The sequence below is a fragment of the Lissotriton helveticus genome, chromosome 2_1 (genome assembly GCF_964261635.1).
Source record: "Lissotriton helveticus chromosome 2_1, aLisHel1.1, whole genome shotgun sequence".
In the NCBI taxonomy this organism is placed as follows: domain Eukaryota; kingdom Metazoa; phylum Chordata; class Amphibia; order Caudata; family Salamandridae; genus Lissotriton; species Lissotriton helveticus.
The window spans coordinates 1,114,772,221-1,114,798,402 of NC_136059.1; the positions used below are offsets into that span (position 1 = coordinate 1,114,772,221).

General features: G+C 46.1%; 1 protein-coding gene across 6 annotated transcripts in view; it reads left to right on the forward strand.

Moving 5' to 3' along the window:
- Positions 1-26,182, forward strand: part of PDE5A (phosphodiesterase 5A) — an 869,998-nt gene that overhangs the window by 648,875 nt on the left and 194,941 nt on the right. For 4 of the 6 annotated variants that reach the window (XM_078675926.1, XM_078675930.1, XM_078675928.1 and 1 more), the window contains exon 11: positions 5,952-6,011. In XM_078675926.1, the coding sequence (XP_078532052.1) occupies positions 5,952-6,011 (60 nt within the window). The remainder of the gene's footprint in view (positions 1-5,951; positions 6,012-26,182) is intronic. The other 2 variants (XM_078675927.1, XM_078675925.1) reach the window with 1 other exon arrangement.

Sequence of the window (26,182 nt, forward strand, 5' to 3'; positions counted from 1 at the left end):
ATTTTGCAGATACCGGTGCGAAGGCTGGGGATGTTCTGGGCAGAGACCTTAGAGTGGGGGCACCACGGGACCGAAATTAACACAAACACTTTACATAGTATTACATTGGTAAAATATATTTTTAAATTTTCTTTTATAGTGCAAAAGATAAAAACACATACAGACGCCTAAATAGTCTTCTAACGTTCTGTGTGTGTGTGTGGCTCTGTGTGTGTGTGTGTGTGTGTGGCTCGGTGTGTGTGTGTGTGGCTGTGTGTGTGGCTCTGTGTGTGGGTGCAAATGTAATAGGTCTCGCATTTGCGAGAGATTAAGCTATTGGCATTGTAAATGTATGTATCTGTTTTCAATACCAACACACAAATAAAAAATTTGTCATTTACAATGCCAATAGCTCTAACTTTTGCAAAGGCGAGCCCGTTGCATTGTAAATGCTTGTTTACACTGCGACGGGTGATGCAGCCAGCAGCGCCTGCCCCAATGTAAAAGATAGGCATTGCGATCGCCATAGCGGCAGTCGCATTGAAATTCCTATCGTGAGGCCTCCGTTTTGTAGGCGAGCGGTCCCATTCCCCAATTCGATGGCGGGTGGACTGAGGTCCGACTGCTATCGTAATCAGTCCCTAAGTTTTGGGTAGAAAGAGGGCAGGGACTTTGAAATGAGGTTGACCATGTGGCCCTTATTTTGGTTATATGTAATGTTTCTGTGCTACGTCATGGGGAAGGAAGAAGGCTTGGGTCCTTGTGTCTTGCAGAAAGGAGAGAAAAGGTTGTATCTGCTTTTCAGGAAGGATATACAATGCAGAAAGGACCAGACTAGCCACTCTGGCATTTCCTTTGTGGGCTGCAAGCTAATGAAGCGTAATTTAAGTTGGTGTCTGCAGGTGAGGCCCAACTGCATTCTTTGTTAGAGCCCGGTACATTATTTAAACCATCAGACTGTAAAACCAAACAAGAGAGAGAAAGGCATCAAGAGTTGTGGGCAGAAGGAGGAAGGGAAATATGGAAAACAGAGAAAAGGGAGAAAGCAAAGATAAGAAAGAACCTGGAAGAGTGAGATAATGTGGAGTGAGAGTATGTTGGTGGCTGAAGGAGGCAGGAGCTGAAATCAAATAGACAGCCTTGGTACTCAACAACCCAGCTCCGCCACAGATTCCCTCGCTACCACTCTTTTATAGTGCTGCTCAAGTCTCCATAACCACTCTCTCAGATCCATTTAATTCGTTATATAGCACCACTCATACCAGTGCAGGGTGTCAGCACTTTACATCACTCACACTACACAGAGGCAGTCAATCATAGGTGTGTAAATCTGTGTATAGGAAATGTTACATAAATCTACAGGTTGTAGGAGTCACATGTCATCCATACTTGTAGACAGTATTGTTTGAGTGTTTGGTCTGGTTGTTGGAAAGCGGGTTAATAGTAGGGGCAAAAGTATATCTGTCCTCGGAAATAAGGCCACTACCTCGGCTCAGTACCTGTCTTCGAAAATTATTGCCATGCTCAACCCGTGGTTCCTTGGCTGTGAGTAGGCGGGCTTAACTTCAAAGACAGGTATGTAAAGCATTTAAAAACACACATTCAGTAAATAATTAAGACACAACATACAATAAAAATCCAACACCAATTTATAAAAATAGGAAATATTTTTCTCTTTAAAAGGAAAAAAATCCAATGTAGGGAACCTGGGATGTGACTTTTTAAAGATTTAGCACTATATAACACATAGAAACGTATAGCCCCTTTTGGTACATCTGGTCACGCTAGACCTGCTCAAAGTCAAAGTTTCAGGCTCACCGCGATGACTCCCTGCGGGGCTACTCCTTGCGGTAGGTCTCGGTCAAAGTTTTTACCTTCTGAATTAGAAACTTTTCTGGAGCTTTTCTTCACGGGGTCCCACGTAGCTCTCACCCAGCCCTGATTCGGTGAGGGTTCGCCGGCTTGCCTTGTGACGAGCTCCCGGTCAAACATATGGAAGTCCAATCTCCGAAGCTTTCCAGCGGTATGAGCCAGGGATCCAGGCTGGCACACAGTTGATGGTGGGTGGCTTGGCTCTTGTGGTTGGTCCCGGTCACCTTTCCTACGTTCGGAATTAGAAATGTTTACAGAGCTTTTTCTTGCGGGTCCCTCAATGCTTTTCACTAGGCTGGATTCGGTGAGGGTTCGCCAGCTTGGGTTTCGGCCTACGCTTGATCAAACTCTGGAAATCAGACCCCTGGAGCTTATCAGCAGAAGGAACCTGGACGGCAGGCCAACTCATGGTTGATGGTTGCCAGCTTGGCTGGCCAGGGTGAGCTGGTCCACTTATGGAGCTTTTTTCCAAAGTTGCTCCAAACTTCTCCAAACCTCTGGCACTTCTTCCTGAAGTTTTCCAAAGGGTCTCAAAGTGTCCAAAACTTACTCCAAGGGTCTAGAATCTCCAAGATGGTCCTTGAAAGGGACTTCCATTCCCACAATCCACTTGGACAAAACTCTTACAAATTCACTTGTAGTTCTCCAGGCTGGGGATTCTTGGTGGTGGTGGTTCAGGTGAGATCTGTTAACCTTCAACTTGCAGGGAGTCCACTCTTTAATCCTTTTGAAGCAAGGTAGTCCACAGGGCTGTAATTCCAGATTGTGCAACAGGTACAATCTTCAGAGTCCAGGGCCTGGTTGGTGCAAATCAAACTCCTCAGCAGGGACCTTTCTTCTCCCAAGTTTGAAGCAGCATCATCTGAGAGGCTCTGTCCCTCTAAGATACTTATTCCAAGTTCTCTGGGTCAAGAAGGAGGTCACTCCTGTCCAATGAGGTGCAGGGCAACGCTCCAGGGTATGACCACATCCTTTAAAGTGTGGCATTATTTTCTCACAGAGAGCACAATTTCTCCAAAATGTTATCATGGATGATTTTCCAGCAGAGGGAGCAGAACTTACTAAACCAGCCTACAGGATGGCTTCATCTACCTAGGTCCACCCCCCTTACATCTGGGAATTCCTCCTTAATCCTCCTATCCGGCTGTGGGGCCGGGAGAAGAGGTGTAAATGAAAGTGATTTCTCCAGCTTGTCTCCTCCATCCCTTGAAGAGCATTATTTACTACCCCTCCCCCTGGCTCTGGCATTCCCATGCCCAGCAACCTCTCCTCCCAGAAAGGCTTCCTAACTCTAGGGGTCATTTATCACCTCTTCAAACAGCCATTTTATCCACTTACCTCCGACCAATCAAGGCAGAGCACTAGAGGGCTGAATTGTGGCTTACAGACAAGAAAGTCTTATAACTTCTTGTCTGTACACTTTAGAATAAATTCAACAATACCACATTGTTGCATTTATAATTAACATTCTTCTGAGTCCTTTAATCCTAGTTTTATGGCTTTCATTTCTCCTGTTATTAATTAATAACCTCTTGCAATGTTAACCTATGGGCTGGAGAGCTACAATGGAAAAATGACCCTGCCAATTTCTCCAATACCAGGGCCTATATAAGGACCCTGCTTATACCTACAGAACCCCCCACCCATGGAATACCCAAGAAACACTTTAGGGGTTCTAGTTATATCAAAATATTGCAGAGCCTCACTTCACAGTGCTCCTAGCACAAAAGTCAATTTTGGGAAGCACTTTACTACAATGTAGGCAGTGAAATGTGCAATTTCACTAAACCCAGGGCATATAAAACTCATTTTATAAGGGTCCTCCTTGTAGATACCCGACCCCCACCTCTGGGACACCTGAGGGAAACCCTGGGGATATCTAATATGCCCCAACATTGTAGTTTATCAATTTGTAAGTGCTCCACAGCCAGAAGTCAAGTTTGGGCACAATTTGCATTTTAAAAGCAGTCCTGCAACACAGGCCTGTTTTTAAACTGACCTCAGGCTTCAGCCGTGCACACATGCAAGTGCAGGAAGGGCTGCTGGCCTCTACATTGCCATGCCCTAATATATACTAGGGACTTAAAGGTAGTTTCCTTCCCCATGCCCTATTATGTACTAGGGCCTTGTAGGAGAGGTCATGCCAATCATAGGGGTAACCTAATCCATGGTGCACCCTAGTGTATGTAGGTGTTTTCACTGTATTTGTAAGTGTCTCTGTCAGCATAGCACTGGCCCTGGCCCTGGGCCTGGTTAGGCAGAGCCCAGGGTCAGACAGAGTCAGGTACCACCAGTACCGGTCAACAAAAGGTTGGGGAGTGCCCAGGACACAGGATGGCTTTGCAACACTAGAGAAGCAAAAACTCAGAATTTAAAACATAACACCATGGTTGGGTGTTCTCTAATAATCAGAATTGATTTCCATCCTAATGAACCCAATTTCCAACATTAGGATAATGAAATACTGGGGAAAAAGCATAATGTTCTAATCTATACCTTGCATTTTTCATGCTGCTCTCTGGTGACGTAATAGCTCACTGTTCAATGTTAGGATTTTAACTGATAAACTGCAAATAGCAAAAGAACCTTTCAGACAAAAGCAGTAACTCACTGACCTATTTACATTATAAGCATTTTGTGATCTGCATGGTACACGTTCTTTGCAGCAGGCTTACTAACACACGATGGCTACCTTACCATGAGTCAAAACTTCCACTAGCCAAACCTCTGATCTCTCTCAATAAGGAACATTAATCACCGAAGTTATCTTCACATTTTTATTGTTGCCTGAAAATTGCTGGTCACCAGAAATGCAGCAGCAGGAACTTTTCAAACCATAATGCACTTGCAAACATGACGCCCCCAACCGAAGTCGGAACCTTTGTTTGCTTGGTGCATGAAGATGGAAGATTCATATACATATTTTCTTAACATTTGGTCTGATTACTATGTGAATGTAAATAACAATAAAGAATACATGCAAACTGTGACTACATGCTTGCTTATCTCAATATTTCACTTCATATATATGCGATTGTATTTGTTTAACGGGCGGTGATTTGTATAGGGTCACTTGAAAGTCCACAAGGTTGTCCCTGTCCCCCCCAGAATTTTAGTGTCTCCTACGCCCCTGGGCTTAGAGTAACCCTGGAATCTCATCGCAGACCCCCTCAAGTACTGATGCAACGCCCCACAATAGTAGAAAACATGCGCCGCATCTGCGCCCAGCTTACCACACCGAAAGCATTCCGAGCTGGCCCGACAATCCCCAGTTGAATAATCGGTTCAGAGTGTAATATATATCCTGAAGAATCTTAAAATGATCAATATTTCAGCCAGGATACATTTACAAATCGGTTACTCAACTAAATTGAATCCATGACTGTGTCGGCACCCACTTGTGATAATTTACGAGTCCATTTGGACCGGGCTTTAAGTGGGATGAAAAACCTCGGGGGTCTCTCAAAGGGGAGTGGCCGTTGTAAATAAGGGCGTGGCTTAAAACGTGTAAACTAAAAATCTGTGCTTAGCATAGTGTGCAGCCCAACTAGTGATTTGCTGCTTCTGTCATTGCATCCAGATTTGTAATGCAAGTACTTTTAGTTGCTTAAGATAAATAAGCAACCACTATGGCTTCGTTGTGTATAATAAAAAAATGCTTCTATTTTGAAATGATGAGTTTGAACTGAAAGAACTATAAGGAGTCTCCTTGAAGTTGCCTCGAAGGCAGTGATGAGTTAAGATTTTTTTCATCCTGAGGTCGAGGGCAAAATGTAGAGCTCGATAGGGACCCGTCTTGGCACCTACTTTGTAGAACTGCCGCTGCTGAGCACGGACAAGACCTGGCACACTTAAAGCCCTGCATTTGGAAGCTGGCTGGTCCGAAAAACAGAAATTTGGAAAATTGACTAATCCACGTTCTGCCACGGGTTCCATACATCAGTTCAACCTACTGTATATGACTTAGCAACCCTGATTCTTTGACCTAATTGTTAAAAAAACTACTATATTTTACTGTTATTCTGTTATTTCCCTTTTGCACTCCATTTCTTTCCATTCCTCTATTTAGACTTTGTTTTAACTCAGCCTCTCTCTCGTAGGTTCTCTCCTATCACGCCTCTGCTGCCGAGGAAGAGACGAGGGAGCTGCAGGTAACAGCGGTAAAACATATTTATTTTACTTTAAACCATTCAGTTGAAATGTTGAAAAAGGAAGTTTGACAGTAGCTTCGTTTCGCCTTTTAAGTCGGTTTTATTTTTGCAGATATTGCATGCAACTATTCTGTGTTCTGTAGGGAGGCGTTTTGGGGGGGCTTGTCAAATATTTTCACCTTTTCAGACCGGAATTGATTTATCTGACGGGCTTAGCTGTTGGTCCTTTTAGGCCAATGTTTCACCAAATGAAATGGTCCACTGAAATTGTTTTTCACACAAAAAAACTGACTCCAGCAGAAACCTATAAAGTTATTTTTCTGAAAGCCCCACACACTCATGTCCGTCTGCTGGCACCGACTGCAGACCCGGAAGAGCGCTGGCAGAGAGCTGCGAATTCCTTCCTCATGCTGTGACCTCGCTTCTCACAGAATAAGGCCTCCTTCCACGCTCCAGCTCTGGAAGTGAAGAAAGCAAACCACCGGATAATGTTCTAATAGAGAGCGGAAAGTGAAAGCACTTGTGTAAACAGACCATAAAAGTTAATGCCATGCGGGACCCGATAAATGTGGTACAGCTCAGCAGTCCATCATGGGTAGATAGCTAACAAACACAAACATTGGATGGCCAAGTTCCCTTCTCAGTAGCATGAAGCCTGCTGTATTAGTGGAAATCCTGGCAGCCCGAACACTGCACAATTTAGAAGTAACTTTGGTAGAAAGCTGCTGAGCTGATATTCTATCTACAGGTGCATGTTAAAGACTTTGTGGGTCCTTTGTGGATGTTCCATCACAGGGGGTTGACTGAGGGAGGAGAGTGTCTTACTGCACTCAAGAACAGAGGATAGAAGCTGTTATTTGAAATAAAGAACAAGAGTAGTTGAAGCTCCTATCTGTGTGAGGGGGTTAACGGGCTTTTTGTGAATTATATATTACATTGTTCATCATTGATTACACTGTAGCAACCTCCTAGGGGTTGACCATGTATCAATACTGTGTCATTGTTGAATTACTGCTACCAATTCAAAATTCCACAAAAAATAAATATAAAAAAAGAGTAGTTGAAGCTTGAAAACGTATGAGTGAGATCACGACTATTGAATTTTAAATATGGTAAAAAAATGTTGTAGAAAAAATGTTGATGACCAAAATATCCACCAATATAGATGGGTAATTTTTAGGTTGATTGTAGATAATTTAACGTAAATATTCCTTAACAATATAAATATATTCAGGGCGGAGCTTGCCGAAGGACAAGATGGCCGCGTGAATGTAGAGCTCCGCGAGCCATTGTAACGATTCTTCATATATCCTCACACCCGACACTCCAGCTCGATATCCAGTGTGTGGAGGGTGCGGCGCAGGTCTCGGGCTGCCGCCCGGTGGGGGGCCAGTGAGCGCAGCTCAGACATTTGAGAGTGATGGCGGGCACAGTCTGCATAGCCGCTGAGCGCTCTGCCCTTTGTTGTTTGCTGGGCGTCCGGAATACAGCTGTGCGGCACCAGAGCCACAAACTGCGCCGCTCAGAGACGCCTCTCTCGAGAGCTCTGCTGCTCTTGCACCACTACCCTTGCAAGTCGCTGGTGGTGCAGCTTATCACTGCTGCCTATTACTGCTGTGTGCGGAGTGCCCTTGATTCTGCGCCCCCTCAGCGGCATCAGAGCTCCTCAATCGACTGGGCGGGTGACGTGGTGGACCATCGAGGAGCGGTGTTCCTGTGCTCCCCCTCGGTGCCAACCTTAGTGAGGACACTGTTGAAGTGCGAGGAGCACTTCATGCTGTCGCTCTGGAGGTGGGTCTCTGCTGTGTGCTCTACTGCGAGGTTGCTTGCTGTGATCTTGGTCCTTGGCCATGAAGGGCTCTGCCAACGGTGTTGCTTCCTGAGGTTCACGTCAACTGCCCCACATCACTACCGAGTCTGTCGGGTCTTCAGGCGTTGGGGACGATTGCCGGCAGCACAGCGTAAGCCGTGCCTTTGACCTCCTGTGCGTCTTTTATCTCCTGAGCTCCTGGGAGGTTCTGGGCGCCGGTCCCTGGACGATTCCTTTTGTTAGCTCGGGATCTGGTATCTTACTGCCGACCGCCCTACAAGGTGCTGACCATGTGTGCTTCAAGTGCCATCGCAATGCTTGTCAACCTTCACATACCTCTGGTGAACAGCGCCTTATATCTGCTGAGAGAGCTTCTCGGTTGGTGGCCTTCTGTGTGCTCAAGGGGAGCTCCAGTGAGTCTTGAGTCCAACTGGGGACAGTCGGTGAGGGATTGCTCTCCCCTGCATAGGCTGAGATTGCGCATGGTACGGCGCTTGGGAGATCATCATGTGAAGCAAAGCAGTACTACTTGCCCCAGATTAAAGAGCGTGAACACAACAGAGGAAAGACGCATCCCTTCCGACGCCAAGATGGGTAAAGTGGATAAGACCCAAACAAAACTGCTGTTCGACCAACGGAAGACCAGAACCAGGGAAACGGAGGGTGTCCGCTCTTCAGGGGACCAAGTGGAAGACCCTGAGGAAGAACCTGGCGATGTAAATTAGATGTTCACTGCAGTGCAGAAGAGCCTATAAACTATCGACGGTATGATCGACACGCTTGTATTCCCCATGGACAGAATGTCGGAGCGACTGGACAAACACGCAGAGAGGATTGACATGACCGAACGGCGTGTGACAGAGGTGGAAGAAGCGCAGTCGGAGTCCGACACAGTCCAAAAACAAATGGCCAAAGCACTGGTAGCACTATAGGATAAGGTGGAGGATTTGGAGGCCAGGTCCAGGAGGAGCATCATTCGAATTACGGGCCTACTGGAGTCCACCTCGGTAGGCAACATGGAACAGTTTAGGGAGTCACTCCTTGTCACACTGTTGGGTCGCAACATTTTCTACAAATGTCGTGGTGGAGCGTGCCCACCGCTCACTTGACCCTAAGCCGCCTCCGGGAGCTCCCCCGCGTCTGCTAATTGCTAAACTATTGAATTTCAGGGACAGAGACACGGCCCTCAGACAAGCTAGAGAAAAAGGTGTACTGACATACGAGGGCTCTACGATATATCACTGTACCCAGACTTCACCATGAAGGTTCAGGAAGCCAGATGCCAATTTGCCCCCCTTAAGCGGTGCCTTAGAGAACAGCGGATGGATTATGCTTTGCTGTACCAAGCCAGGCTTAGAGTCATGATGAACGGCAAAGCTAGGATTTTCACGTATCCTAAATCCCTACAAAAAGCGCTTAAAGTCTTTTCTAAATTGGGAGAGCGGGATTCAGATGAAAAAAGACTTGACGAGGCACCTGATGGGGCATCTGGAGGTGCCCTGGATGAAGAAGAATCAAGGGGTCCCGGCTCGATGCTGTTTCTTATCATTGCTGTCCTGATCATACAGTGAGTTCAACCCCTCGAGAGGCCTCCGTTCTGTCACTCCTCTGAGCATTGTACTCTGTGTGGCTCTCAGAAGGTCACCATTGAATAGCTGAGTATCCTGAACTCCTGCAAGTATTGTTGATGATAACATGACTGTGATCCGGTGGAGGGTACTGTATTGGCACGAACATGCACACCATTTCGGTGGGGATCGCAGGGGGTGCAGGTATAGTTGAGTAGTTGTTCTCTCCACCCGCAACGTGAAATAATGTTAGACTTGTTGGTTTCGGGTGTGCATTATTAGCTTCGATGGCATAACACACTGAGTGTTTTCTCTTTAAGTACTGGTAGTGGTGCTTTGGTAACATCCGCTCCCGAGTGTTACACACTTTATGGAGAGGTGTGGCTCACTGGTTAGAGGCGGCAGACCCGGAAGCAGAGAACAGCCCGGGACCAGGGTTCAATTCCCGACGCGGCAGGGTCGTGGACCAGGGTCAGCGGACTCGACAATTCTCGCCTCGGTGCCTACTCTAACCAGGGATCACACTCGGCAACTCTGGGCATTAAGCTTGCCTCATCTCTACAACGGCCCCCCACAGACGCCGGGGATGCCTGGTTTCACCTTGGAGATACCCAGAAGGGACCATCTCACAGGGAAAGCCAGGACGGGTTGCCCAGTGGTCTTCAGCGCCGGGACGCTCACGGGCAGCTGTGCGCTTTACAAGTCCAACACATTTACATTTACATTTACATGGCTCATTGCCTTTCTAGTACAAGTGGGATGGGTGGGGGGACTTTGCCTGTGCTGAGTTGGGGTTTGCATGGCGTGGGTGGGGGGGCAGTAACATTGTTTTGGGTAGTTCTTTTTGTGTGTCTTGTCTTTGTCACATCGTGGGTATGGTACCAGACACATTTAGCAAAAGAGTCCTGTAGTAACAGGCACCTAAGGGGTGACTGTGTGAGTGGTTATCAGAGGGATACCGCTGAGCAAGTGTTCCCTCTTTCCATGAATAGTAGGTGATAGGTTAAGTTTGCTGACCTGGAACATCAGAGGATTGAATGACTATCGAAAAACTAGGAAAGTGATTGCGTACCTTAACAGGCATAACATAGACATTGCTCTATTACAAGAGACCCACCTTCCTTTTGACAACCCAATAATTACTCGTAGACAATTACATTGTGTGTTCCATGCAGCAGGATTTTTTTACACATGCACGAGGGGTCCTTACCTGGTTAAACCCTAGAGCTGGGCTTTCTCTAGGTTGTCTACATACGGACGCAGAAGGCAGATTTGAAATTACTAAATGCAAGGGGAAAAGTATGGAATTCATCATTATAAACGTTTACAGCCCTAATTTTGACCAACCTCAATTTTATCGAACACTTCTTGAGATAGCACAACAGTTACCCCCTCTGCCGCAAGTATGGGGAGGTGAATTTAACTGTGATTTAAATCCTGCTCTTGACTGGTCCGAAGGCCCTGTTAGGCGTCAATCACTAGCAGCTTAGGCAATTGAAGATGTGTTCGTTGAGCCGGGCTTGGTAGAAGTTTAGCTATCACAGTTTAGGGATTGAGGGAGGATACACACACTACTCTACCCCACACAATCTATTCACCAATCCTATTAGACCTTGAGTGCCCACACAAATGCCCGGCCCCATTTACGTGGATATTTCCTCTATATGCTCTCCTAGATGAGGCTTTCAGGGCTGAGATGTCTGAAGCCATTGAAACCTTCTTTTACATCAATATAGGCTCAGTTTCGCACTTTGCAACTGTTTGGGAAACCTTTAAGGTTTATATTAGAGGGATAGCACTAGCTAAACACTCAGGAATTCAGTGCCCTAGAAAACGAGCTGATTTGGAACGAGAAGCCCTCAAGGGAAGCAGTGACTGGAGCATGGACGACCTCAGGGCCACACTGGAGGGGTATCATGAGGAAGCCGACAGGGAGGTTAAATTCTTGGGGAAATACGCGCTCAGCGTGGACGTATGGGGAGGGGGATCGTCCTGGCGCTGAATTGGCAACCATAATGAAAGGTAGGCAGGAGGCATCAGGCCCCATAGAGATCAGTTCAGCCTCGGGTGGGACGACTAACGACCCAGACTCTGTTGCTGATCGCTTTAAGAGCTATTACTCAGAGTTATATTGCACCCGATCACACAGTTGTGAGGCTGCCATGCTGGATTACATGGATCACATTAGGCTGCCCTGGTTGGAGGACGGACTCAGGGAGTACCTAATGAGGCCTCTTGAGGCCTGGGAAGTCCTTGACGTGCTAAAAACCATGCGAGCAAATAGTGCTCCGGGCCAGGATGACTTACCGGTGGCCTTCTATAAGGAATTCAGGGAGCAGTTTGTCCCACATTTAATATCTCTGTTCGAAGAGATGGGCAAGAGTGAAATCATGCATCATTTAAGATGTCATCAGTGATGTCATCAATGATGTCACTGACCATTTCATGAATGATGTAATATGTGACATCATCAGCAGTGGCTTGCGGGCGCGCGAGTTATAGTGAGTACAACTAACTATAACAGGGGAATTTCAATGGTTTTGTATGAGTAAAATGTCCAGCTAACTATAACTGGTGTGAAACCTATGGTTTTTTCATTGAATTTCAAAGGTTTTTTAAATGCTAATTCCTAACTATATCGTGTGTGAAACCTATGGTTTTTTCAGTGAATATATATATATATATATATATATATATATATTTATATATATATTTATTTTTTTATCATAAAGGTTCCAAGATACATGACTGTGGATTTAGAAATAGGGAATGTATACTTTCGTATATACACTTACCTTTTGATATTTTGGCCCTCAATATTCTGTCCATATTCTTGTAGTTGGATATTCTGGGGGCGGATATTCAGTAGTACAACCTACTTATCCATCCTCATAGGTAGGCCAACTTACAATGACTGAAATAAGTAACTATATTTGTATTCGTTTTGAAGGTGATTTTACATAATGTTTTGTGCATTGAAAATATATATACAAAAAGTGTCCACTGCCCTTGCAGCTATGGCTTCACTCACTTAACACCATAAATAAATAACCAAATAAATTAATAATTGGTGAGTCTAAGGTGTTCAATTTTGCAAAAGAGCAATCTTTCAACAAGGGTGCAAATATTGGGTTGGTTCTTTCTCCATTTAAACCTCCCTGTGATTGACGGTTTGTTTTAAAGCATAAGTAGTCTTGAGGAACATTGAGTAAGGTGAAACTGTAAGTTGATAAAGGTTTGTTTGTTTCATCTTGCCCTATACCATAGTCAGTATTCATGAGTGACTTGCATTCTAGCAGTGATGACCTTTTTAGCCTGTTGTGGCTCCAACTTAACAGTGTCAGCAACATTTTTTTACTTGCATATATCGTGGGCATTGTTTGACGAATCTTCACAACATTTTCCCACAGTGACATAGTGAGTCTTGTTGTGCATGGAAAGTTTTGAGGTGATCTGTGAAGTGGGGGCTGAAAAAAAGAGGGGGCAAAAAATAGTGTTTACAATGTTAATTCCCATAGAGTCTTTAGACATTCCTGCAGCCTGAACCAGTGGATGGAATTAAACCAAATGTGGCAGTAACATAGGTTTTGGTTCGCAGATCACGCTTTCAGTTATTTGGTGTAAATCCGATCAATAGTTGTTGAGCAATTTAAGGAAATACTAAATTATATACCGACAATCGCAGCTAATTCACAAATATTAACAAGCTTGTGCAGAGAACGCAAAGCTGTGATTGGCTGCCAACCCTTCAACCAGGAAGTGTTGTCAGCCATCTTGGGCCTCTGCTTCAGCCGAGTCCCCCCCCAAAAGAGTGAAAAAAAAGGGGCAGGTTAGGAATACCCTAACTCCCAAGCCTTGGTCATTTGGTCCCAGAGGCACCCCGGTAGGGCTAAAAAGATTTTTTTTTTAAACTTTTGGTGTTAATCCACGAAATGCAGCAAAAAAATATTAAAAAAACAAGCACAGCCCCTGCGCTTGGTTTGAAAAGAGCCCCTGGATGGGCAAGCTACTGGGGACATTTTCTAAAAAAAGTAGGGGTGTGGACAGGCCCCCCTCGTGAGGCTCTTAGAGCCTCGGGGACCACCATCTCCCCGGGAGTTATATGATTTCATTTTGATTTGATTTTAGGGTTTATATAGTGCTCGAATGCCCAGGGGTGTCTTGGCGCTGGAGCAGACAGGAGATGTGAGGCATGGACGGAAGTCATTCTAATCATCAGTGAGAGAACAGCCAGGTTTTGACTTGTTTCCAAAAAATCAGGAAGTCAGAACAACGTTTGATGGCTAAAGGTAGAGCATTCCAAAGTGTGGTTGCCTTCAGTAGGAATCTCCGGCCACCCCAGGCTATGAGATTGGATCTAGGGATAGGTAATAGCCTCGTTCCAGAGGACCTGAGCTTTCTGCTAGGCTAGTACCAGGCTAGTTTTCTATGGAAACTGCAAGGTCCAGAGTTCTGCAGTGCCTTGAAAGTTATGCATAGTGTTTTACACTCTAGGCGTTTAGCTATACGTAGCCAGTGTAGGTTGATCAAAGTTTGGGCCGCTGATTTGTGTTTGGGAATTTCAGCGAGAAGTCTTGCAGCTGCGTTTTGTACTACTTGTAGTTTTTGTAGTGACTTCTTGCGGATCCCAATAAATAGCGAATTTCAGTATTACAGCTTGGTTAGAACAAGAGAGGTAACAACCAATCTTCGAAGTTCTTTTGGGATGAAGGTCTGCTTTTCCTTATCATTTTTACCATGTAAAATACTGAGGAAGATAAGTCTTTTATTTGATGATCAAAATGAAGCTTGTCATCAAAAATTATTCCCAAGTTTCTTCCTTTTTGAGCTGGTATAGGTAGGGGTCCCATATTGTGGGGCCACCAGTTAGGAGACCAAACGGATCTGTTGTTACCAGAAACTAACACCACGGTTTTGCCTGAGTTTAGCTTTAGGCTATTGGGTTTCATCCATTGATCAACTTGCGTCATACAGGAGCAGAACCTAAGGCCCGCCTCCTTAGAGTCTTTAGGGATAGACACCACAATTTGTGTGTCGTCGGCCCAAGACACCACCGAGAAACCCAGGGACTTTATTAGTTTCACCAAGGGAGCCATGTACAAATTGACAAGGGTGGAGTTCAGTGAAGAATTCTGCGGCACCCCACATGGCAAATTAGATTTCTCAGATGTGCTATTGCCCAGTACAACATGGTTTCTTCTATTTGTTAAGAAATCTTGTAATAGGGTCAAAGCAGCTCCTCTGATTCCCATGGCCCCAAGACGGTTAATCAATATAGTATGGTTAACCATGTCAAATGCCACAGAGAGATCAAGTAGTATCAGGAAGACTTGGTCACCTTTATCCAAGGCCCATCTGATCTCTTCAGAGGCGGCAAGCAAAGCTGTTTCCGTGCTATGCTCCTTTCTGAAACCATATTGTGAAGAATCCAAGAGATTATTATTTTCAATACAGGTCATCAATTCAGCATTTAATGCCTTTTCAAGTATTTTGGCAGGGAAAGGGAGCCTGGAGATAGGTCTGTAACTGCTACGTTCCAGGGATCCAAGTTACTTTTTTCAATATGTGCAGGATAGAAGCCATCTTCCTCTCAGTGGGAATACATCCTGTCTTTTTTTTATTTTTTTATTAAACAGTTTTTATTGCAGTTGGTATAGTATACACAGCTGTTTGGTGCCTACAACCCTGAGGCCGGCAGCGTGTGACATTTGTAAGAAAAATAAAACGGTACACGGCCTTCGTGCCGACATCCTGGGGACTCGGCGGCGAGTACATAACAGGATATAATGCTACGACCAGGAATGTGAACGTAAGAAATGCAAATTAACTGTTTGGTATTTTCTTACTTTTTTTGTGTTTTTTTTTTTAAATAAAGGCAGTTTCAGAACATGAACATATAATGAAAAAGAAAAGCAGAGTCAAATAAGAGTCACAGTTGGTGCAGTATACAGGAATCAATACCTAATTCAGACATATTACAAATTAGCGTAGGATTCGACCTACGGGTCCATTACGTAACATAGATAATTCTGCCGTAAGAGAGTCACAGAGCTCACCTCTATAGGCATTCCAGTGACCCCACTTCTTGTCCCGAACCTTAGGGCAGCCCCGAACCTTATACACCGTCTTTTCTGCTATCATGTATCTGTCCATCTCGGCCACCCAACCTACCACAAGCGGCCTGTCCTGGGAACCCCACTTCATTGCAATGGAGCGTTTAGCCAACAGAAAACCCAGTGCTGCCCATTGCAGTTCCTGATCGTTAAGTTCATTGGTTCCCCAGATATCAAGGAGACAAGGCCTTGGCGATGGTGAGAGTGGCCCACCCAAGGAGTCACTCATTTTCCTGACAATGCTACTCCAAAACTGTTGCACCTTCGGGCAGTCCCACAATATATGAAAAAAGGTGCCAGGCAATCCACAGCCTCGCAGGCAGAGCGGGTCGGGGCGCCGCCCAAGTTTTGCCAGGGTGAGAGCGGACATGTATGCCCTATGCAAAATCCTCAGTTGTATCAATCGGAACCTGTGGCAGATAGCTGATTGTCTAGGGGACATGAGGGCTGAACGCCAATATTCCTCATCAAAGGGGCCCAAGTCTGCTTCCCATTTGGTCCGTAGCGCCTGAAAGGAGTTAGGAAGATTATTGCATAGTTTCCGATAGGTGTAGGAGATGGCCTTCTCAGGGAGGGGTTCAGACAGTAATCTGTCCTCCAGGGGGGAGACAACAGGAATGGAGGAGAGGTCAGGGACGGCGGCCCAGATGGCTTGTGTGATTTGTAGATATCGAAAGAATTCTGTGGATGCAAGGGAATATTTGGTCTGGAGAGCTCCGAAAGACAAGATGGCACCATTCTGAACAAGGTCCCCCACCTCCGAAATCCCCACCATGTCCCATTTGCCAAATCCCTGGAAGAAACAGAGGGAGCCTAGGCGCTGCAACGGCCACAGGGGGGTAGCTTTAGTGAGCGTGTCTGCCCAAACCAAACGCTTGTTGGCTCTATGCCACAGTGCAACCGTGTGAGCAATGGGACCAACATATCTATGTTTAGTGGGTTTGCTGTAAAGGGCCCCCAGATATCCTTCACATCCTGTTTGGCTTTTGTCGAGGAGGAAGGTCGGATTGAGCGGCGAGCCATGTACCCAGTGATTAACTGCCACCAATTGTGACGCCCAATAGTAGAGGCGGAGGTTGGGTAGGGCAATGCCGCCATCGTACCAGCCCTGAAAGAGTTTACACAGGGCAATCCGAGCGGCCTTTCCATCCCACAGTAAGAGAAAGAGGTCACTCTCCACCATTCGGAAATAGGAGTCAGGGATCAAGAAGGGACAATTCTGCAGGACATACAGAAAGCGCGGGAGCGCCAGCATTTTGAAAAGCGCCGCCCTACCTGGAAGGGAGAGCGGGAAGGAGCGCCAGTGGGCGACGTCGCTATGAAGCCTGCGCAGGGGGCCCAACAAATTATGTTCGTGAAAGATCTTCAAGTCAGGGGTGACATAAATACCAAGGTATTTGAAACCGTCCGCGGCCATCGCAATGGAAAACCATCTGGGTAGCCGGGGAGGGGAGCCATGCAACATATATAGTGAGGACTTAGTCCAGTTAATCGAAAAGCCTGAGTACTTCCCAAAGTTGGTGAGGACATGGAACAAACTGTTAATGGAGGACCGGGGGGAAGATACATAAAGCAGGATGTCATCAGTGTGTGGTTTAGTCGGCTTGGGGATCACCGCGATGGAGGCTAGCCATTGAGCAAGAGGGAGTATGCCATTGTCGCGGCTTTCTATAAACATATTTCGCAGATGCGGGACGATTTCTATGGCCATGCCCTTAAGGAATTCGATGGGGACTCCATCCGGGCCCATAGCTTTGCCAGAGTTGGCGGAGAAGAGCGCCGTGGTGAGCTCCTCCGCCGTGATGTCAACGTCTAGGGTGGCACGATCCTCGTCTGAGATGACCGGGAGACGCATCTCGGCCAGGAGTTGTCTGGACTCCTCCGATGTATAACAGGGACCAGCGGTGTAAACCCGCTCTAAGTGATCGGCAAATGCCTCCTCAATGTCTTGTGGGTCCACAACAGTGGAGCCGTCCGGCTTGAGAATGAAGGGCACCCATCTAGATCCCTCATCCCGCCGCTCCAGCCACGCAAGCATTTTACCGGCAGCATCCCCAAACTCATACACTCGGTGGCGCGTGTGAAGCAATCGGGCATGTGCTTTTTCCTGAATGCATCCTGTCTTGATCACTTTATTTAAAATTGGTGTGAGTTGTTGCTCGGACAGCTTAGGGGCTAGATGGATGATTTTAGGGGAGCAGGGGTTTAATAGGGACCCTGATATGCAAGCCATGATAAGTTCCATAACTTGCTCTCTGTCAAGGGGGGAGAACCTCTCCAGGATTGTGGGAGAGTTATTCACATAGGCACTGGATACTTCTTTATGGTTTTGATTAAACAAATCAACAACCTCCTTGACTTTTTCTTGGAAAAAACTGGCGAGAGTGTCACAGAGGGTTTGAGTCGACGTGCTGACTTTTTTGTTATAATTAATATAGGAGGGGTTCCATGTGATCCCCCCTCCCTCCCACGGGCTCAAGTGAGCCACGAGGATCACCACCTTCCCGGGACTTTATTTATTTAAAGGGCAATGCTACACGGACCCCCCTCCTAGGCTTTTGCAAGCCCGGCATGACCACCTCCCCAGGGCTAACAGAATAATAGTGTGGGAGCTAAATAAACCCCCCATGCCCTGGGGACCACTACCTTCTCTGGGCCAAAAATAGATTTTGTAGTGGGAGGGTGCCTGCGCGGCCCCACTCCCGACCCACATACGGCCCCATAGACCTCCACCTTCGCGAGGCTGGCCTGTGAACAACAAACGAGGGGAGCTGCGGATCACCTTCCATGAGCCATATTTGGCCCTGAGGACTGCCACCCCCCAGGACTGGCTCCTGCTATGTCCCACGGTGCCCACCCCTGGGAGATAGCTGTTTGATTTTGCTTGGCGGAGCCGACAGCTCCCGCCAAGCAAAAGCAAACACTCCAGTTCCAGTGGGCGGGAGGTGTCAAAGTGCTCCCGCCCGCTGTAAGCGGAGGTTTCATTCTTTACCTGCCCGCAGGCATGCATTAAGACTGAGGGATGGGGGTCCCCAGGAGACATTCACTCAGACACTCAGGCACCCACTCAGGGACTCACACACCAACTCACAACCCACTCATGCATTCACTCACAGACTCACCCACACACACATGGAGGCACTCACAAACCTACTGAGACTTTCACACACACTCAGACACTCATGCACACACACTCTCCCACTCACAGACCACTCAAACACTTACACACCCACTCACACACCTAGCGAGAAACATATGCTGGCACTTCCAGGCCCATTCAGACATTCATACACCCATTTATAACTTACATCGTAATGCACAACCTATGACCTCACATATTATATCCCTCATGACATGGTCAGTGACATCACTGATGACATCTCAAATGATTTCAGTGATGAGATCATCCACATAACCAATCACACACCCACTCACACCCCATAGAACCTCTCATACACCCATTCCCACTGTCATACAACCCCTCACTTACCCATTCACTGACCCATATCGGTACTCATAAAACCAATCACTCAACCATATATCCATTCACACACCACTGACTCATACAGCCACACACCCACACACTGACTCTCCCATACAACCACTAATTCACTCATTCACCAATATAGCCACTCACACGTCCAATCATAAAGACGTACAGACTCTTACACACCCACTCGTACACCTTTACAGTCATTCCAAACCCACTCAATAACCCATACAGAAACTCACATATCCACTCAATCACCCATACAGGTACTGACACACCTACACACTCGCCCATACAATCGTTCACCCTGCCACTAACTCACCAGTACAGCTACTGACACACCCACTTACTTACCCATACAACCACTGACACAACCACTCACTCACCCATACAACCACCCACACACCGACAGAACCACTTACATACCCATTCACACACCCACTCACTGACACATACAGCCACTCACACAGACATTCACTCTCCAAAACAGCCACTCACACACATTCACCTTTTCACACACTCAATCAGCTGCTCACTCACCCATACAGTGACTCACTCACCCACCCACTCACCCTTAAAGCCACTCACACAGCTATTCGGTCACCCATGCAGACACTCACACACCCACTTGCACACCTATGCAGCCACTCACACAGCCACTCACACACTCACTCACTCTCCCAAACGAATCCACAGAAAGAAGTCTTCCGGGTCCTTACGGAGCTCAGGAAGAATAAGGAACAGTCTCCGGATTTTAGTCAGGAGGATTGCCAGAAATTCCAGGACTTTTTTACCAACAAAATCATCGACTTGGTCACTGAAATTATGGCAACCTCGCAAATTGACTGTCCACCGGTGTCCATCCCAGCTAAAATGCCAGCTATAACTTTGCTCTCCATTCTACCCTTGATTACAAAGGATAGGTTAGCCTCTCTTATGAGGCGGGTCAAGTCGGGCTCCAGGTTGGATCCATGTCCACCTGAAGTGTTTAAACTCGCACTCCCTGGTATAGAGGAAGATGTGCTGAGTCTCTTAAACCTTTCTCTACAGATTGGACAAGTGCCCTCCTCCTTTAAGGAAGCCCGCCTGATTCCTTTGCTAAAAAAAACGGGGGCGGACGTGAAATGTCTGATAAATTTCAGACCAATTTCCCAGTTACCGTTCCTGGCGAAGGTACTGGAGCAGCACGTCCTCACCACTCTATCGGAACACCTGGAAAGTAACACGCTGCTAGAGCCGAATCAGGCAGGCTTCCGTGCTAATCATAGCACGGAGCTGGTTATGCTGTCAATCGTAGATGAGCTTAGGAACAGAGCAGACAGGAAAATCCCGGGGGCCCTGTTGCTGCTGGACCTCTCCGCGGCATTTGATACCGTGTGTCATGAACAACTATTGTCGCGGATGAGGGATTTCGGCATTCAGGGCATAGCATTGGCATGGTTCACTTCCTTCCTTCGAGGGAGGACGCAGAGAGTGCAATTAGGTGACATGCTTTCTACCGCAACTTCGATCACTTGCGGAGTCCCACAAGGGTCTGCTCTGTCACCCCTATTGTTCAATTTATATCTGCAGCCTTTGATCCTAATGCTTAATCAAATGGACTGCCAGGTATATAACTACGCAGATGACACCCAGATCATCATCCAATTGGATGATAGCCAGAATGCTTTTGCTAGATTGCAAAACATTCTGAGAAGTACAGCTAACTGGATGCCCAGTAACTCCCTAAAAATCAACCCGGACAAAACCGAGGTGCTGCCAATTACTATCGCTGGCAACCCTTGGTGCGATCGTTTCTGGCCTGGGGAGTTGGGCATGCCTCCGGAACCGGCGGAGGTGGTGAAGAGCCTGGGCATCCAGGTGGACAGTAAGCTGTCCATGAAAAAGCAAGTAACAGCTGTGGTGGGCAGCTGTGTCGGCCTCCTCCGACAACTCAGGAAAGTTTCTTCGCTGCTCTCTTTTTCCACTTTAAGGAGTGCGGTCTCTGCAATGATTTTGGCCAGGTTGGACTATGGCAATTCGTTGTACATAGGACTTCCACAGGGTCTTTTAAATAGAATGCAGACGGTCATGAATGACGCCGCTAGGCTCATCTTTAAGAAACCGAGGAACACCCAGGCATCCCCTCTCTTGCGGGAACTTCACTGGCTGCCTGTTAGACAGAGGTTAATGTTCAAGGGGCTCTGCATTGCCCACAAAGCTCTCTATGGAAGGGCACCTACCTATTTGAAATCACCCCTGACCCTCTATAAACCCGGGAGGGTGCTTAGATCTGCTGACTCCACCTATCTTGTTCAGCCACGCTGCAAACTGATCACTGTGGGCGGGCGTGCCTTTTCACATACTCTCCCAGCTATGTGGAACAAATTACCGTTGGAACTCCGTAATGAGACGAACCTAATGCCCTTCCGTAAGAAATTAAAAACAGTGCTTTTCCAGCAAGCGTGGGGTGGCCGCTAATTGTAATCCGATGCATCCTTTTATTGTCTAGCTGATCCTAACAAAGCGCTTAGAGACCTCTGGGTTATAGTGCGCTATATAAATCAAAATAAATAAATAAATAAATAAATAAATAAACAGCCACTCACTCACCCATACAGCTACTCACATATAGTCACATATCCAGTAACACACCCATACAGCCACTCAGACATCTCCGCACACACGGATACAAACAGTCAGCCACTCAGATGAGATATGTTAGAAATAGTATGGCTAATTACTAGTACAGAAAGAATAGTAATTTATCTTAGTATATATCTTTAAGTCTCAGAAATGTTTACGAAACACAGTCATTGGATGATGTCATCAGTGATGTCATTTCAAATGTCATCAGTGATGTCATTTGAAATGTCATCCGTGATGTCATTTCAAATGTCATCAGTGATATCATTAGTGATGTGACTGACCATGTTATGAGTAATGTAATATGTGAGGTCACAAGCAGTGCATTGTGGGGTTGTAAGTTATAGTTAACTCAGGTAACTATAACTGGTGAATTTCACTGGTTTTGTACAAGTGCAATCTGAGCCTAACTATAATGTCCCGATACCTTTGTTTTTTTCATTGAATTTATATATATATATATGTTTGTGTGTGTGTGTGTGCGTGTGCACGTGTGTGTGTATATATATATATATATATATATATCTATATATGAAAGAGCAAATGCGCAAGCGCTTTAGTGAGGGCACATCGCAGCACCTTGACCCTCCGGTTTATGTATGGCACCCAAGCGGTGATTGAAGGCTCCCTCTTTGTTCAAAAGAATGTCCGACGCGTTTCCGGGCCAAAAACCCGCCCCATCTTCATGGACTCTGAAAGGAGATCATCAGGCTCAACTTGCACTTTTCAAATTCGTTTTATTTGAAAAAGGGCGTTGACCGCCCTGAGTGGGTGGAGTTTAGACACCGAGACTTGTGGTAGTTGTAGTCTTTGCATATTAAGACCTTGAGTAGATTGGCGTCTCCCCTCTTATATCAATGTCTTTAAAATCCTTGAGTAGGAAAGGAGGATAAGCTTCAAACATCGCTCTTTGTTTTGTAAAGATGCTATGCTGACAGGCGATGGTGATTGGCATCGCCTCAGGCTCCAATTGCATGGATACTTGTTCCGCCCATTTTCAAATAAAACGAATTTGAAAAGTGCAAGTTGAGCCTGACGATCTCCTTTCAGAGTCCATGATGAAGGGGCGGGTTTTTGGCCCCGAAACGCGTCGGACATTCTTTTGAACAAAGAGGGAGCCTTCAATCACCGCTTGGGTGCCATACATAAGCCGGAGGTCAAGGTGCTGCGGTGTGCCCTCACTAAAGCGCTTGCGCATTTGCTCTTTCATATATATATATTATGTATATATCCATACATAACAGTTACCCATTCAGGAAAGCCACAACCAGGTAGGTTCACTCTTCGTTTTATTTCATCAGGGTTACAGCATTAAGGAGTGAAGGCTTGCCCAAGTTCATAGCCTGACGCGTTTCATGCCGCAAGGCATTTCTTCAGAGGCAAACACCAATCAGCACGTGAGCAATGGCAGTCCAATTTTAAATATTCATCCGCCCCAGTGAGCGTCGGCTCGCGCTGAGCCTCATGGTACTTGGAGTGCTTTGTAAAGCTCCAGTGAGCTGCTCCCTGTTGACTGATCTTAAAAAATACATCCACAGTGGGTTAGGGAAGCATCCTCCTCCTAAAATGCTGCACTTTAAGGCACCTGTGAAAATGACCTCCTGTCCATAGAGTGGCAGTCGTTTGGCTCCCACTCGGTCCGCTACCAGTGCGGCAGGGCTTCTCCCACGACCGGGACCGGCCGTCATAAATCCATACATAACAGTTACCCATTCAGGAAAGCCACAACCAGGTAGGTTCACTCTTCGTTTTATTTCATCAGGGTTACAGCATTAAGGAGTGAAGGCTTGCCCAAGTTCATAGCCTGACGCGTTTCATGCCGCAAGGCATTTCTTCAGAGGCAAACACCAATCAGCACGTGATCATCTATTAGTTCTGGTAAAGTGTCAGTCAACAGCCATGGAAAATGCCAAGATACCATACTACCACAGCCCTCCGCTCTAGAAAGTTTAAGCTCTCTCACTTTGTTGCATAATTTGAGAATTTCTATCTTGAAAGTGATAAAGCAGGAGATGTTCAAACACTTGGATGTTGTGAGAACAGCTTTTTTTTCAATAACAGATGTAGGGGAATTGAAAAAGTCCATTGCTATACTTAGTGCAGCAGGTAGAGTGACATTTAGGCTGAGCCTGCTGCTTCTGATTGTAACTGCCTTTTAAAACCCAACTAAGGAACACGAAAAGGGATCCACTTTCCTTTCTTGCACAAGCAGTCCCATCACAATTCTGGTTGGGCCACTCCCAGGGACAGAGTTGAAAGACGAAGTTAAGATATGGTTGGAAAATGGAAATCAAATGTTGATGGAAATGACCTTTAAAGAGCTTGCCTTTCCTTTCCCAGTGGCCGAGTCACACAGACTTGTGTATTCTATTTATAAGCTGCCTGCATGCATCGAATCATTCTCACTGGTAAGGAATGCTCTAGGGGCAAGTGGCGTGAAGGGAAGGAACTAATAAAGCATTGGCTGGATCTTGAGATCTTCATTATCTACAGGCTGCCGGTAGTCGCTGTGCTTTTCTCCATGGCAAAGGAAATTAGAAACAGCACCATCTCCAGCTGCATCGCACATAAAAATGTAATAAATACTTGTGACGATCAAAGGAACTTGGCCTATGATAGAAAGAACAGCAACAATATGTGGTTCGACTTTAATGATTTGCTTTATTTGTGCTGGGAATTCTTTTGTGACCACTTATTTTGGAAAGTCACTGACCTTGGCTGCTGGCTTTCTCTGCAGGTGTCCCAGTGAGGTGCAGCCTTTGCCTTTCTGATTAGAGATTTGTGAAATAATGCACAACCAGGACAAGTGGACCCAGTTAATGATGTTAGGCTGAAGGGAACCTGCAGGTTTGTCTTTGGATGTTAACACCATACACCCAAAACACATATGAATTGAAATGATTGGGTTGAGTAAATGGACTTGTAATGTTTCCATTACCCCCTCAAACCTCTTCCTCATCACTGCCCTATTTGCTCTTTTGAGCTGCATCATCATCTCAAGGCACATATTACCTGGACGAGAAAACTGTTTGTCCCCAATTTCCATGAATCCTACCCTACACTATCATCTTTCGGTGTTGTCCATCTCGTACAGGAGCAGTTTAGATAGATCTTGTGCTGCATAAATGGGTATATGATGGGTCTCCGCTGGGACTTGTAATCCTGGACTCACCCCACTCATTAGAGTAGGATAAGGGTAGGACGCTGGGGTGGTGTACCCAGGATGGACACACACAGGCCCTAAATTAGTATATAAGCCAACCTCCCAACACCTTCCTTATGCTGAGATTGCTAATCTTCAGTCTTAGAGTGACACGACCCTCAAATGTATGGTTGTGCTTTGGCAAGACGAGCAAGCCTGGCAAGTTCTTTGGCAGACGTGTTGGATATATTCATAAGAGGGAGGAAGATATAGTTTACTTCTTCTCTGATCATGTTACTGCTGTATTTCTAGTTAAACTGTTAGAGTGGGAAAAGGAATGCAACATATCACCATCTAGAAGCCTCCACCATCTTCAGTTCTCCTTCAACCACTCCACCAGTCTTGTGTACTGGATGTATGACGTTACAACGCAGGCCATTACAACGCCTGCCTTTACAACGCGGTTTTTACATCGCAGTCCATTACAACGCATAGCGCTTTGGGGTGCTGGATAGTGAATAGTTTAATTTACTATTCCAAGTCCAGTCCCCGTGGACACTAGGGAAGGTTATTGGATAGTAAATTAACCTATTCCCTATCCTAGAGCGCCCCCCAGAGCAATGCGTTGTAATAGTTTGCGTTGTAAAAGTTGTGTTGTAATGGTAGTTCGTTGTAAAAGTTTCGTTGTAAAGGCTGTTTACCTGTGTACTACATTGAAGGAGGAGGCCTCAAAGGCTACTGTGTTAACTCCTTGGCAAAGCTGTCAATTGCTTCAGTAATTGCACAAAGGGTCATCTAAATTAACGCTCTGCGAAGGGTCAGGAAAAAGAGGCCTTCTCTGATCTCCTCTTTAGTCTCTCTCTCGCTCTCTCTCTCTCCCTCTGTCTCTCTCTCTCTCTCTCTCTCTCTCTCTCTTTATCTCCCTTCTATCATCTCTCCTCAAGCTCAGCATCTCAAGAATTATGCACAGGCGGAGGTTGAGAAGGATTATTTGCAAAGGGGGATGTTGCAGAGGAGGAAGCGCATCTGTATGATTTGACAGACAAGAAAGAAGAGGTATCCATCACAAAACACTACGCAAGCTTGAATCAGGCTCTTTGGACACAAACCTATTTATCATAAGCCTATTGGTTGTGCTTTCTAATTTCCAGTCTTAGTTTTGGACTCTACAAGCATAGCCAGACTAATAAGAGATCCTGAGAAAGGTGCATGTAAACTTCCTCTAAGGCAATGCATTGGTTGTTATCCAGGCCTCTTCCCCAACAGTTAATGCTTCAGGCTCTTCTCAAAGACATATCTGATTATGGTACAAAAAGCCAAATTAGCACTGAAAAACCCTCTCCTCTGTATGCCCTTTCTATATCATAGACTTTTTGGCGAGCAGCTGGACAGTATTTTCCACAACGTGTTTAAGGACAGGAAATACACACTA